This window comes from Pinus tabuliformis, chromosome 1_2 (assembly GCF_031772625.1).
Source record: "Pinus tabuliformis cultivar Carrire ecotype Pingquan chromosome 1_2, CPIR1, whole genome shotgun sequence".
Lineage (NCBI taxonomy): Eukaryota > Viridiplantae > Streptophyta > Pinopsida > Pinales > Pinaceae > Pinus > Pinus tabuliformis.
This window is the reverse complement of record NC_142298.1, coordinates 1,174,113,350-1,174,128,151: the sequence shown is the minus strand read 5'-3', so window position 1 is coordinate 1,174,128,151 and position 14,802 is coordinate 1,174,113,350. Positions and strand designations below refer to the sequence as shown.

The following is a 14,802-nucleotide window of genomic DNA, read 5'->3' as shown; positions in this document are numbered from 1 at the left end:
GGGATGAAATGTTAAGTGTAGTTTGTAATGTGACGTCTTTTATTATTAGTCAAACTTAATGGAATACAATGATATGACATAAATATAATTTTTGGTCTGAACAAGCTTATCTACAGCTAATAATGCGATATGCTTTTACTCGACAAACTTTGTGGATCACAACTTCTGGTTGTCATGACACATGGAATCTTTCACTTGCGAAAATCTGAATGCAGTCTAGTGAGTTAGTTAATTAAACATATATATTAAATCAATAATGGTTTTTTTTATTTAATATTATAATATTGAATGAATAGAAGGAAAAGACAATGGGTAAGTAATCAATTTACCTCTAAACTGTATTAGAACCTTGAATATATAACTATTACTAATAAAAATTATTTTATTGTTTTTCCATTGTAACATCAAATAAGAATAATGTAATATCTAATAAAGCAATAATTAACTTACCCCTGAAAGATATGAATTACATTAGCTCTATTAAATCCATATGCGTGTAGTGCAGGTGATCTGCGCTGGTGCCCCTTGCAACTATATATAACATTCTTATGTTCAGAATCTTACATTCTTGACTTGCTGTGGGACGAATTGGAGCCAGTGACTGGAGTCATTTCTCACTCCTTACTTTTTCAGAGCTGCGCATCGTTGCATCTTCATCAAACATGTCTGCAAAGAAATGTTGCTGCTGCGGTTTACTCACATGCTTTCCATGCTTTTCTGATAAGAAATCCACCCTTTCTGCACAACCTGATTCATCTGAAATTGACCCACCTCCTCGCACTGTGATTACCAATCCTTCTCCTGTAGCAACTCTTACTATAGAATCTTCTCATCAATTATCTTCCTCTGCTCCTCCATCAGCGGCGGCTCCCTCTCAAGTCAATGCTTCTACAGTAATGCAGAATGACTCTCAACCTATTGCTCCATCAGATGCGGTGCCCTCCTCCTCTCGAGGTATTGTAACACCATCTGCCTTGATCCCCACGACTTCTCAAACCACTGCTTCTCCACCTACCCAGCCAGCATCCTCTTCGACCCCCTCCTCCTTGATCCCCGCGACTTCTCAAACTACTGCTTCTCCACCTACCCAGCCAGCATCCTCTTCGACCCCCTCCTCCTCCAGACTTCCAAAGGAGTCGGATTATGCTGAGACGATAATGGAAGCCGCTAAGGAACTTGATAAAGAAAATGTTGATGGCGATTTCAGTGACCTTATCAGCTACATATCGCGGCTTTTCGATTTCATCGAGGTTCATCTCTATCTTGATTCTCTTTGTGTTTTATTTGAAACAGATGAAACTGAGAAGATTTTCATTAAGGTAAATATTTGTGTATATTAATGAAAAAAATAAAGAAAATTATCGGTTTACGCACTCCTATTGGTTATCCACTAAATTTCAAAAACTATTAAGCACAGGAATCATAGCAAAGGCCAAAAGAAGAGTCCTTCGACACTCCCCTAACAAGAGAAGAAATAGAATTCCATAGATTCATTGACATTGACAAAGTGTCTAGGAAGTGGGGGCTTCGACCTCAACTTTTTGAAATTCTTTCTGAATCTGGTCCTAATGGTATCTAGGATTGTGTGCTTAAATTTCAATTTTTATACCAAGAAACCATAAACCCTATGTGATTCATAGATCTCTGTGATCTGGAAATCCGCTGGACATGATTCTTGTTCGGAAGAAGCAAGTCATATTTATGTAGATGGCTGGGTGACCATTCGAGGACACCCAGCTGATTTGCTGATTTGCCTTTGGGCCTTCCCACCATTTGGAATCTCTTTCCAAACTGGGGGCTGCTATATCCGTAGGTAGAGAATTATAACCCAAAAGCCATACGGGAAGAAAGTGGGTACAAGGGAATCACAGGCATAATGAATCATGGCAAGTACAAACAATAGTCTTTAGACACTTGATTATTAAGAGAGGAAATTGAATTTTATAGATCCACTGACCAAGTATTTAGGAAGTAGAGAGTCCGATCTTACGAGAAAGGAAATAGAATTTTATAGATTTATGACAGTGTTTAGGAGGTAGAGGGTCCTGAAACTGAAATTTTAATTTTCTGGTTCTTTTAAAATTCTATGTCACTCTCCTGATATTGTTATTGGAATTGTGGGTTTGAATTTTTTTTACAATAGATATATATATTTTTTCTAAGTAATACTAATTCTATTAATGAGATAGTAAATTTACAGTGAGGCTCTGGCCTCTGCGGTGCTAGAACAGAGTTATAACAAGTTGATACATCCAAAACACTGATTCAAGACTGCCTGTTGAGGGGAAACCAGTCCTAGAAACCTATGGAAAATGCTGCCCGCGCAAGGTTTACAGCTCAAAGTCCCAGAGAAAACAGTTATGGTGAATTACCAAAATTGACGACAGAATTTGAAAAATCATTTTAAAAGAAAGCCCCTAAGAATAGGAGCTGAAAATCGAAACCTGGCTGAGTTGACCCTCTAGGTGTCACTTGGTGGAGGAGGTTCCTCCACTATTAGACACCTGTATTCATCCCAATCATCCTCAGCTGCCTGCCTGCCACCACGAATGCCTTCAACTGCCTGCGTGCCACCAGGAATGCCTTCACCATGCTTGTTGCCATCCTAAATGCCTTTGCGTTTGCGAGAATCAGTGCCGTTGCCCGAGGCCTTCTGCTTGCTGGTGGTCGGCTTCTCCTGAGCCGCCTTTTGTTTGCTGGTATCCGGCTTTTCCTAAACAGTGGTGGTTTGCGCAGAGACCAGATGAGTTGCAGTGGTGTGAGTCTATTCATTCTGCGGGCGAGACTCCTCTCTGAACGCCACAGTGATGATGGCAATGATGGCAGGGCGGTTCATGGTGCAGTGGAAGTGGAATTGGGCCATTTGATGCGGCTGGGGAGGGGACTCAGAGAGGTTGAGCGTTTGGGTTGCAGCATTGACTAGGCCTTTTCCACTGCGGGTGGCGGAATATCTACCAGAGAATTGCGTTGTGGACGGGATGGAGGAAGGGGAGGACGAAGGGGTCATCATGGAAGGAGAGGGGGGGGTGAATGGCTCTGCCTTGGCTGCTGCCCCTCCTGCAACGCATTCGGTGGCGGAGTCACGGCATGGTACTGCGGGTGGGGTGGAGCTGACTGGTGTGGGCTGAAATGACGAAGGTGCTATCAGCGTGCGTAGAGGCAGAGGCAGACTCAGCGCCGGAATTCACAGGGCGATCCAAGCAAGAGACAGAGACCAGAACAGTGGCTTCAGTTTGTAGAGTGCAAAGAACATGCTGGGAAAAATGAATTCCATCCCCCCAAATCTATACAGCTCAGGAGTCGACAGCACCTCCCTGTTGTCGTGCGTGAGCTCGACTCCGCAACATGAGGGAGGCACGGGGAATTCAGAGGGGGTGGAGCAAAGGTATGCAGTTTTGCCGAAGCCATGGACTTAAGCTTGCAAAGGAGTCCTCGACTTGTGCACCAAAGTAATGGCGCCTGCAGGTTGACGGTGCCTCGCAATAAATCAGCTCGGGTGGGAATGCGGGTGTCTTTGTGATTAAGCCACTTGTCGTCCCACTGTCTAATCCGCATTAACGCGTATTTAACCACCTGCATGTGGGGTTTTACAGTAGATATTTAATTATTCAATATAAATTTATTTATTTAAGTTTGGATTTATTAAGTGTTTAGAGAGATTTTTCAAGACTTTATTTTTTAATAAAATTTAAATAAGAATTTACATTTTATAAATATAATTTCTTTAAATAGTTTATCAATAAAAAAATTAAGATAAATTTATGTTAATTTTTAATTATTTATTAGTATTTATATAAATTTCACATTTCTATATATAAAATATTCTATTTTTAATTATATATATATATATATATATATTATTTATTTTAATTACATATTTATTAATTAAATTTATTAATTTTTTTATATATATTATATATATTTTGTTATAAATAATTAACTATTATTATTTAGATTTATTTTATTGTACACCATTACACCACTTTCCCAAAAGAATAAAGAACCCCTCAAAACAATTATGCTATAACTATATTATTTTCTTTGCAACATTTTCTGACACTGCATGGAATTTTCCAACTTTGTATTTTTTAACATCTGCCTCTCAACAAACTATGATCTCAACAGTTTGACTGCAAGGCAAGTGCAAGTTTTAGTGATAAATAACAGCAAGTGGATGGCCATTTGAAACATCTGCCATGTGTTCACACAAACGCTCGTGTATGAATCCCAAATATAATATTCGTTGAAGGATAGACCATTGAATTCTGTTTCAGCGATTTAGCGAGGAGAGGGTGAGGGTAAATTTGGCCCTTGTGATATGATATTATGTAATTGATACAACTGCGCTACAGTAGCAAAAAGATAGAAAGAATCTTGGGTATGCCAAAACTCTGGTAACCAAGAATCACCTAGTCTTTCGCGGGTTGAGGTTATTCTAAGCATTGATCACTATTTTTTTATTTAACCAGGGTTGCTTACTGAAAAGGCATGTATTTAAGTTATTTTGGGGTTGATCAAGTTTGTTTTGGGTCAATTTTAATTAATTTTTTAAAACATGGTTAATTATAAGTAACGAAGCTGGTTATTAACACAACCACCTTTATTATTATTGAGATATTTTCTATTTTTTATATACTAATAGATTTATAAAAGTTATATAAATATATTTATATCAACCACACATTAGTAAATATGATTATTTTAATATTATATAATTAATACAACTACTAGGAAAAAAAAACCTTAAAATATGCTAGCATACTCTGGTAACCCTGAATCACCTAATCTTGAATATGCTACAACTCTGGTAACCCTGAATCACCTAGTCCGTAACGCGTTGAGGTCATTCTAAGCATTGATTACTCTCCTTTCATTTCACAAGGGGAGCTGCTCACTGAAATGACCTATACTCAAGGTTACCTAGGGGTTGATCAAACTTTCTTTGGACCAATCTAGTTCGCCAGAATTACTTCAACTCGTTAAGTGCTCTACATCTCCTCAGACGTTTGTTGGTTGTTTTTATATTTTTCATTCCGTAAAATGGAGTGTTGGGTCTCGAAGACCTTGAAAGAAGATTATTATTCTTATTTTGATTAACTTGGCTTGTCATGGAGCCCAGTGTTCTAATATATATAGTCATCTAACTCATCCTAAATTCAGTCAGTTTCATTATCTTCGTTAACAAGCCAATCTTAAACTCTGTGTTTTCTAATTGATTTGATCGGATGTCTTTAATTTCTTACTTGTTGCTGAAATATGATGCAACAAAGAAGAAAACACAGAGGGCATAATGATTAGCGTCTCCTTATAACAATACTGAAGAACAGACTTAATGAAGGTGCAATAGACAAATATAACTACTGTTTGGTAGAGGGCACATGGATATTAAAGTTATGCATGTGCCACTTTCAAGATGATCCAACGTATTTTCTTGTTTGATTAAAATGTATTTAAGATGAGCATAAATTCACACATGGTAAAGGTTAACAATTGTACTTTTTGGTGCAGGAGAGGTTTATAAAGTTATTAAATTGGAAAAAAATTACTTTGATTTTGAATAATAATAATTCTATTAAATGTAGTATTTTAGTATTATTTTCTTGTCTGCTTAAAATGTTATGAGCATACATTCACACATGGTAAAGACTAACATTTACACTTGAAAAAAAAATATTTTGATTTTGAATAATAATAATTCTATTAAATTTGATATTTTAATATTATTTTCTTGTTTGATAATTATATGCATGGTGAATTAGCAAACAGAAAAACACATACAATATAGTTAAAAAAATAATTCGAAATTTTTAAAATTTATATTTTATTTTATTTAAAAATTTAAAAAAATAATTTAATTTTAATAAAAAAATAAAATTATCTTTTAATAAAAAATAATTTTATTAAAATTTTTAATTTTGTTAATTCTATTTGGTTCAGATTAAAATACTTTATAAATTATTAAAATAAAATTTTATTAAAAAATGAATTCGATGAATAATCTATTTATTTAGATCAATTATGTTTCCATGAAAAACCAGCCATTGACACTTAGATATTTCAAGTCATTCTCCCTCAAAACACTGCTCCGAAGTCAAGTTTCTGGTAACTAGGTTTTGGACTATTATTTCAGTGACCGAAGTTCAAACCTGGGAATAGAGTGACCGAAGTTCAAACCTCGGAATAGAGTTGTCGGACAAGTTTTATCAAGATGTTAGGAAGCATGAAAACAAATTAATTAAACTTAAGTAATAATTTGTTATTTTGTTTCTTGTCCTATCATGAGGTCTGTCATAGATAAAATGACTCATTATGCTATATATATATATATATATAGATATATATATAGTTAAATTTAGGGAGAGGATTATTTATTGTTTTGTAGAAAAAAGAATGATTTGTTGTGCAAAGTTAGGTTTAACTTGGATTTTTGGAATTTTTAGATTTTTAAGAGAATTTAATTCCCTAAAAATGACTCCTGTCTTCAACCTCTCTCATGAAATTTGAATATCTAACCTAATAAGACTAATCCCTACAGAAACCAGTTAATCATAAATTTAAACTCCTATAAAATTTGAACACAAAACCTAATAAGACTAATCGCCACAAAACCTAATAAGACTAATCCCCACAGACACCCATTGATCATAAGTTTAAAATATAAAAATATAAATATTTGTTAGTTTATTTACCAGGATACTGTATTACATAACAGTTTGTGTTACATGTGCACGTCGACAAAAGTTTTTAATTATATTCAAATGTTGAAGTCCGTGTTTCCTTAGTGAGATGATTTTATGAATATATATATATATATATATATATATATATATATATATTAATTATTTTCTCTTCGAAAATGGGAACCTAAGTAGAGGGCTAGCCGAATGTTGGTAAAAAAACGAACTGTTATGCAACGCTAAGCGGAGCTTGGACCCCTTTAAATGGTTTAATTCTAGAAAAGTAACTCCCATTCCGAATCCTTCCCATGAAATTTCAACCTTTGAGATGATGAGACTGAACTCCAGAGAAACAACAAAGAGAAAGGACAAATTAAGTATGAATTCAAAAGATATAAATCTTAAAAATATGTAAGGAATGTAACGATTTGTTGATGTATCTACCAAGATACGGTATTAAATAGCGGTTTGTGTTACATGTTCACCTTGACAAAAGTTTTGATTATATTCAAATGCTAAAGTCAGTGTTTTATCAGTCAAATAAATTCTATATGACGAGAAAATACAACTTCAGGGAGGAAATCTTATGTTTCTTTGATTACAGGAATTAACTCGTCAAAATTGAACAGCCATAGAACCTGAGTTGAGAACATAATTTAGGTACAAATGCAAGGGTGTGTAGAAAATTCTTGTTGCTCATATAACTGGCCAGGTCCAAGCCTTCAGTATCTGTATAGCCCACCAAAATAACCAAGAAAATGCAGTCCAACAAAAGCCAGTGCTGATAACAGTGACCCTATGAATCTCACAGGTACAAATTAATCTCGCAAATCATTCCGGAAGACAAAATCAACGAGTAAAACTCTGGCAAGCCAGTGAGATGAATGTGAATAATGCAACTTAAAGAGGGGAAGATAATATGAAGCACATAGGAAATATATCTGTCGATCTGGAAGCTTATATATGAAAAGTGTCCAAATTGCAGATAGGAATTGGTTGGATCAATAGGGAACAAAAATGGCAGAAACAATGGTTGAAAGGCAGATGGAATTGTTGGAAAATAATAATGAACACCTGCAACATTGGTTCAATCAATAGAGAACAAAAATGGTAGAAACAGTGGTTGATAGGCAGATGGAATTGCTGGAAAATAATAATGAAATTAATAATAAACACCTGCAACATGATCACCAGGAGCAGTATTTGATCCCCCAACTTTTTGCTTTAATGATGATGCAAGGAAACAAGATATGTGATCTCCCTGGACCTGGAGATGGGTGTTGCCATTCAAGCAGTCTTTCTCTTTTTTGAGCATTTTTGAGCCGCAAATAAATCTCCCGTTATTTTCAGCTACCAGAAGATGTATAAGTGGTCAAATATGAAACGCCAAACAGAACAGAGTGACCCTATAAGATACCTTATAATAATAAAAATATATGCATATCAGAAGATTGGAAATTGGACTTCAGCCTACCAAAGTCACTTGTGCCGAAGTTTTTCATGATCCTAAGTCGTTTGACTATATGAAGAAACATTTTGCAAGTCATCTTTGCTCAGAGTCACAGTGTCCAATCACTGTTATCCAAAGGGGTGGCCATTAATCCACTTAGTCCACTTCTGTGTGCCCCAAGTTCAGGGCAGACTCTACCCATTCCTGAGTAGTTTATTGCTAGATAAAAGTTGGACAAGCATTAGAAATTGCTAGATAAATTTACAAGATTAATACTGAAATTGTTTCCCAAAAGATAGAAAGGACTGTGACCTTACTCTGTGATAGAAGAGTCATCAGGAGCTGTTGAGCGATCTATCAAATTGTGATCAAAGGTAGACAGTTGGCATGCTTCATCATAGCTCGAGTTGCAAAGGTCATCCATTCTAGAATGGTTTGTTGAGAATGACTCAAACTGTTTGGATGTAATCCAAGAAAAAGCTAAATGCTTAGCTTCATTCGAGTTACTCATAGGAGTTTCCTGTTGATTTTGTTTTAGTGTCCTCAAAGCACTGCACTGAACTGGCCTTGGCTGGGTTACAATTACTTCTTGGTAGCTCTCTTCAAACCGTTCCACTGCATCCACCATGTTCCTAGAATCAGAGTACATGTTTTGGTTTCTCTGCTTAGAGCTAGGGCTTGAAAATCTCTTCTTGTCAAAATTCTTGCCTGCTCCATTCCTCCTGTTAAAATAGCTGATTGCACTGTTAAGTTTGGGGGATTAGGTTGGGGGATTTCATGTTTGCTCTCAACATGGTTGATACACAGCGTTAAATCTAGACCCAAGTTGAGATCGATGTCCCATGACTTCCATTCTTATCAGAGCATTCGCAAGATGATATCTCAGTAAACCTAACATAATCCTCATTTTTATTGATACACTGCCTAATCTTGGGTTGTGAAGTGGAGGAGTTTCTGGCCTACGTGCAGCTCAACTCCGATCCCCGAGACATATCCATGCAAGATTGGTTTTGGCTTAGACTGTTACTGTTACAGGGATATAAACTCAGTGGACCCTGGTTACACAGAATTGTAATGCCTGCAAAGTAGATAGAGTAAAATATTAATACTATTAATATCTAGAATCAATATTTATTTAACATAATACTTGTCAATGCAATGATAGCCTCGAGAGTAACGACGAAAATAATTCAATATCTACCAACAAAAATAATTCAAGTTCTGGAAAAAACCAACAGAATTCTGACGAGGCCCTCTGTCAAAATCGTCACCTCGTCGTATTCATACTACATACATCAGCGAACAACACAATGAACACATGAGAACTAAAAATACAATGATGGTATGGAATTGGCCAGACCAGTTTGCATGACCTTGTTCAGACAAAGGAGCTTTGTTTGCATTTATACACATCATTTCTTTTGGGTTTTTCACTGATAATTAGAATTCTCTATTGACAACATAAATCATGAGGAATTTTCTAGGTTTTTTCTAGGTTTTCGCTAGCAAAGTCTTCTAATATACTGCGATTCCGAGATAGATGCTTAGAGAGGAAGGAGAAATAGGAGGGAAGGTAAAGAAGGTTCAATGTTTGAATATATAGGTGTTATAGGTGTTTTCTAAATTATATCTTTTATGTGAATCGATCTAACGTTTACAATTTGGATTGGTCTGATTTACTGCCTTACCCTCTAAGTCATGTATTTTTCATTGTGGACTCTCCTTACAGTATTTAGTTATCTAAAATTACAGGTAGATTGTCAAGCCAGGCAAGCACTTCAAAATGCAGTGCCAAATTTCTTTAGGCTTTTTTGCTATACTTATAGGCTTTATAGATACTTTTAATATATAGTTTTTAAGACACATCTAATGTAAGTTAGCAATGCACTCAAGTGAAAAGTTTCCTAAGGTTTTATAAACCCACAAGGTTGGCTTTAAGCAAAGTAATGAACATAAGCAATATTCAAAAAAAACTTTTTGCTGAAGCTAATCCCATGTTGATAACTGAAAATTTGTAGAAGTTTTTTGATGAAAATCTTTATTATGGAGGGACAATATAATGATAAAACAAGTGTAATATGCAGCCCTTAGTACCTGCTTTTTATGTAAAAAGTAATTAGTACCTGCTTTTTATTTAAAAAGTAATTGATAACTAAGTCACATTAATTTAAAAGGTTATAGAATTAAAAACCTCCAAAACCATCTACATATAGGTATGCTACATAGCAATCATAAACCCCAATTTAAGATAGTCTTGGATTTAAAACTTTTCTTATAGTTAAATTGCTATACATTAATTGTACAAAATATGTTACTGGGTAATCGAAAATCTTAGTTTAAACTATCTACATATAAAGTATGTTACATAGTAATCATAAACCCTAGTTTAAGGTAAACTTGAAATTTATGACTTTCCTAATTAATATTGAATAAAATAAAGAATGTGAAGTTTTTGATATCACTCACCAAGACTTAGACTAATTTAATTTGTTATAGAGTTAAATACCTCCAAAACCATGTAAAAGTGGAAGCCTATTCACATTACCCTTGTATATATTATGAAATGTTTAGGTTCAATAATGTGAGGTTTGGACTAGCTAAAGTACTATAAAGGTGAGTCAAGTATTGCAATTTGCAAGGATTTCATTTCATTGATACAACTTCCAAGCTAGAGTTAGACTTACAGGGTTGAGACAAGTATGCACTTCCTAAAGATTTCATTGGTATAATTTCTAATTAAGTATGAAGGCATATATATATATATATATATATATATATATATATATATATATATATAAGCTATTTAATTTATGCATGTAATTGACAACAATTTTATTAATTTGAATTTGAATTGTTAAAGATTTTTAAACTATTTGATAAGAGTGAAAATTTACTCAAATTTCATTAACAAAAAACATTATTATTAAATACTAAATAATAAATAGATTTTAAGTAATTGAAATAGATTTACAAATAAATATATGTGATTTAAATATCCATTAAATTAACATTTATCTATTTGTTAACAAATGTCCCTCCCTCTTAAGTAAGTAATTTTGATAGAATCCACAAATATCATAATTTTGATGATATGATTTTGTCATTTTGCAAACTCTAACACTTTAAATGAATTCCAGTATTTTCTTTATAAAACAATCGTTAGAGTAATTTCAATAATCAAAATTTATAACAATCCATTAAAAAATTCCTACTAAATTTATAAACAAGACCAAAAAAAATTAATATTATTCTAAAAGCAATTTCCACGTACTCTTCAAATCATCAAGTGATGATGTAATCGATGTAATCGAAAGTTCATTCATTACTATTTATAGGATAAAGCTTGAGAAAATTAATATAAAAAACAACTATTTAATTTTAATTTTTCCTATATCTCAAGTTGTCATGTCTCTATAAATCGGGAATTAATTTTTTTTTACGTGAATAAATATACTCTTAAGGTTTGCATGCCCGAGGATTAACTATGGATTAAATTTACACTTATTTACCCTACGCAGTTTATTCATAACACTATCACATAGCATTTAAGGGTTAAAATATCTTTGTATGGTTCGAACGCATGCTGTCCACGTGGCGTTTGTTCCGAAGGTAACTTTCCATTTCCCTTCAGCCTTCATGTGGCAACCCTATCCGATACTGTGTGAAATAATACCTGCTCTGCTTCGTACTGTACGAGGCCGGCAGATTGATCCGGATCACCTTGCATCAATGGTGGAGGGAGCACTTTGTAATCCAATGGTGGCAGATCACCTCCGCGGGCTGCCGCCTAAACTATTGCATGCCTTGGGTGACGGAAATCATTTGTGCGGGAAGTTTCATGCGGCTTTGCTCTGGTTCAGACCATGTGGCCCATTTCGGAGAGCCCAGCTCGCAACCCTCGCTCCAGTGCCGGAGGATTCAATCCCTAGCCCCTCAGGTAAACAAACACACTGTGTTAAGTTCCTTCTATGCTCTTTTGGCCGTGCGCTCTTTTGATTACTGATAAACTCCTGTTGTTGGCTCATGCAACATGCATTTGTAGGGTTATCCGACGTTGGGGTCCCTCTGCAACACTAGAAACGGGTGCAATTCTTTTGTTGTCTGGTGCTTCCTTTAGTGGTAAGTGTCTTACTAAAGGACGAGGAAAACTTCCCTGGGTTTTGATTTTATTGAAGCTGTATTATTACCACTGTTGACTAATGTTATGTTGCTCGGTTTGCTCCTTAAACAGGCTAGGCGACAGCTCCTCACACGGCCTAGCACTAAGGTAAAGCTCACCACCGTTCTGGATCCCAGGTATGAGGACTATCGGCTGTGGCTATGTCTGGATTTACTTTTAAATTTTCCCCTTGGGTTAGAGGAGGGTAATCCTCCAGGTCTTTTACTTTGGATGAACAAGGTTATGGAGGACTGTTTGTTTCCCCCCAAACTCCAGCGCCGTGGGCAAGATTAATGTAATTTAAGTTTGGGAATTTGAATGTCCATCCGCAATTCCATTGCTCAGACTATTGTGACTGTATGTAAATTTTAACGCACACCTTGCTCTTTTGTCACGGCATGCTAAGCTTCTTGCTTACTGAATTGTACTTATTAAAAAGGGTTTACTGTTTTCTTCTTAATCAACGGTATATAAATATATTTTCATCTATGCTTGTTATGGTTACCGCTCCGCGGCATCTTTGCACAGGAAATTTATAATTCATTTTGCTTAATGTACACATAATGTTACACAACTTTTGCCAGTTCACATTTTTGTTTAGATGCATAAACGTATACAGTTATATGTTGTTTTTATGACTTGTCTGAAGTGATTTTCCCTAAGTGTACTACTTTCCTTGTGTAGAGGGCCCGAGCCTTGCCCCTCAAATTCTGTATTTTTTCTATTAAAATCCTAAAGTTTTACCCCGCTAGCGTTCCTTGTATGCTTGGGAGAAAATTAAACATGGTATGACATTATCCTTAACAATCTACAACCTCGTTCTATGCCTTACCCGGTTTTTTCTTTGGGGTTTCTCCGCTTATTAGATGACATTCACGGGGCGGGTCTCTCACCGCGCCACACGGCTTATTGTTCCTTATTTCCGAGGTATTACTCAACCGCTCCTTAAACACCTGTAACAGTCTTTTTTTTTTTTGTTAGAGTCGCTGCAGTTCTGCGGCTACTTACACACGGTTTGTAATATTCACTTTTTATATATATCTACACTTATGTCTCTTAAAGGAAGAGCTCGGCCCAAAAGCCACAAGTCTTAATGTGTACTGCCGGACTTGATAAGTTCTATTCGCTTGTCTAATCCCGAGGTTACTTATGTGTTTACACAGTTTGTCACCGTTGCCCTCTACCGTCTCCCTGGTGCGGCTGGCCTAACTTCCTAGACTTTCTAGGGGATTCTCTCTTCTCAGATTGCTTTCGCTCGAAGAAGGGTTATTTCATGTGGTAAAACCTGCCTTGACAAGTTCAGGGTGACAACCCTCACCAATCACTAATAATGCCAAACTACCAGTTTGTCCTCAAACCTGACTTCTATGAAAGGAATTGATCTAACAGAAGCAATTTCTGTACCATTCTTGGCTGGCCCACTACCTGAGACGTGCTACCACTAATCAACCCGTCAACAGTTTAGATGAAGAGCTACTCGCCCTTCCTATTTTCTTTTCCTGTTAATGTAATTTCAATACTCATTGCACTGCTTTCTAAGGAACTGCAATCTTCAGAATATCAAACAGTGCCTTTCTTTCATTTAACTTAAGTCAGGACCACATACCTGTGCCGCTGTAAACGCACTTTCTTCCTCTGCTCCAAGCTAAAATCACCTTTGCTATTCACAGCTAGTCTTCCACTCGACCTTGAGACTGTCTTTCAAGACCAGAGTTCCCCCTAGCTGATTCAAAGACTACAGTCTTTGCAGGTTGCCAGCGGTCTGCGCTCTTACCATCTGATCATCACCAGACGTGGTAAGTTCCCTCATACCACACTGCCTGTCCTCTACAGCACAGTCCTCCTTTTCCCTCCGATCCCTTTTTCTTGGAATCCATTCCACGGTTAGGGAGGGAAAAGTGGTTAGGGCTTTTGCAACCGTTTCTTGATTATATATATTTTTTAATTATAATAACTTCTCTCCTTAGAAGTTACATAATGTTGCTGTTTCCAGGAAATCATTTCTCATTTCCATTTTCTGGAAAAAAAATAAATATTAATTAATTCATGCAACAGATAAAAATCATCATCCCTTTATTTGTGTCCTTTTAACTGAGGTAAATAAAAATATTTACAATAATTTGGGGATATGACATCTCCCCCTCCTGAAATTAGACATCGTTCCGATGTATTTCGGTACCAAACAGCCTTGGGTAAGCCTGTTTTATAAGTTCTTCGTCCTCCTAAGTGGCTTCATCAGGCGCTGCCACTGCACTTTAACTTGGGTAATATCCCGCTTCCGTAGCGTGATTTCTCTCCAGTCGAGAATGCTCAGTGGTTCGACTCGGATTTCTCCTTCCGGTTCTACCTACAACATGCAACAACCTGAGTCAATTTTCTTTTAAGAGAAAACATTTAGATTGATTTATCAGAGATAATTCTCACCTGAATCTCCTGCCAATTAATCACATGTTTAGGATCATAAACATATTTTTTTAACATGGAGACATGAAAGACGTTGTGGACTCGTATGTGAC

General features: G+C 35.9%; 1 protein-coding gene, 1 long non-coding RNA gene and 1 pseudogene across 2 annotated transcripts in view; 2 read left to right on the top strand and 1 right to left on the bottom strand.

The window, feature by feature from the left end:
• Positions 1-472: 472 nt before the first annotated feature.
• The window catches only part of LOC149210417 (uncharacterized), a 58,570-nt gene continuing 44,240 nt past the window's right edge, over positions 473-14,802 (top strand). The window contains exon 1 of the mRNA XM_089396718.1: positions 473-1,250. Within this exon, the coding sequence (XP_089252844.1) occupies positions 663-1,250 (588 nt within the window). The 5' untranslated portion in view covers positions 473-662. The remainder of the gene's footprint in view (positions 1,251-14,802) is intronic.
• LOC149210419 (uncharacterized) lies at positions 6,814-10,848 on the bottom strand (annotated as a pseudogene).
• On the top strand, positions 11,144-12,775 carry LOC149210418 (uncharacterized). The gene is made up of 3 exons (XR_016252948.1): positions 11,144-12,064; positions 12,170-12,246; positions 12,359-12,775. It is a non-coding gene; the product is annotated as an uncharacterized LOC149210418 (long non-coding RNA).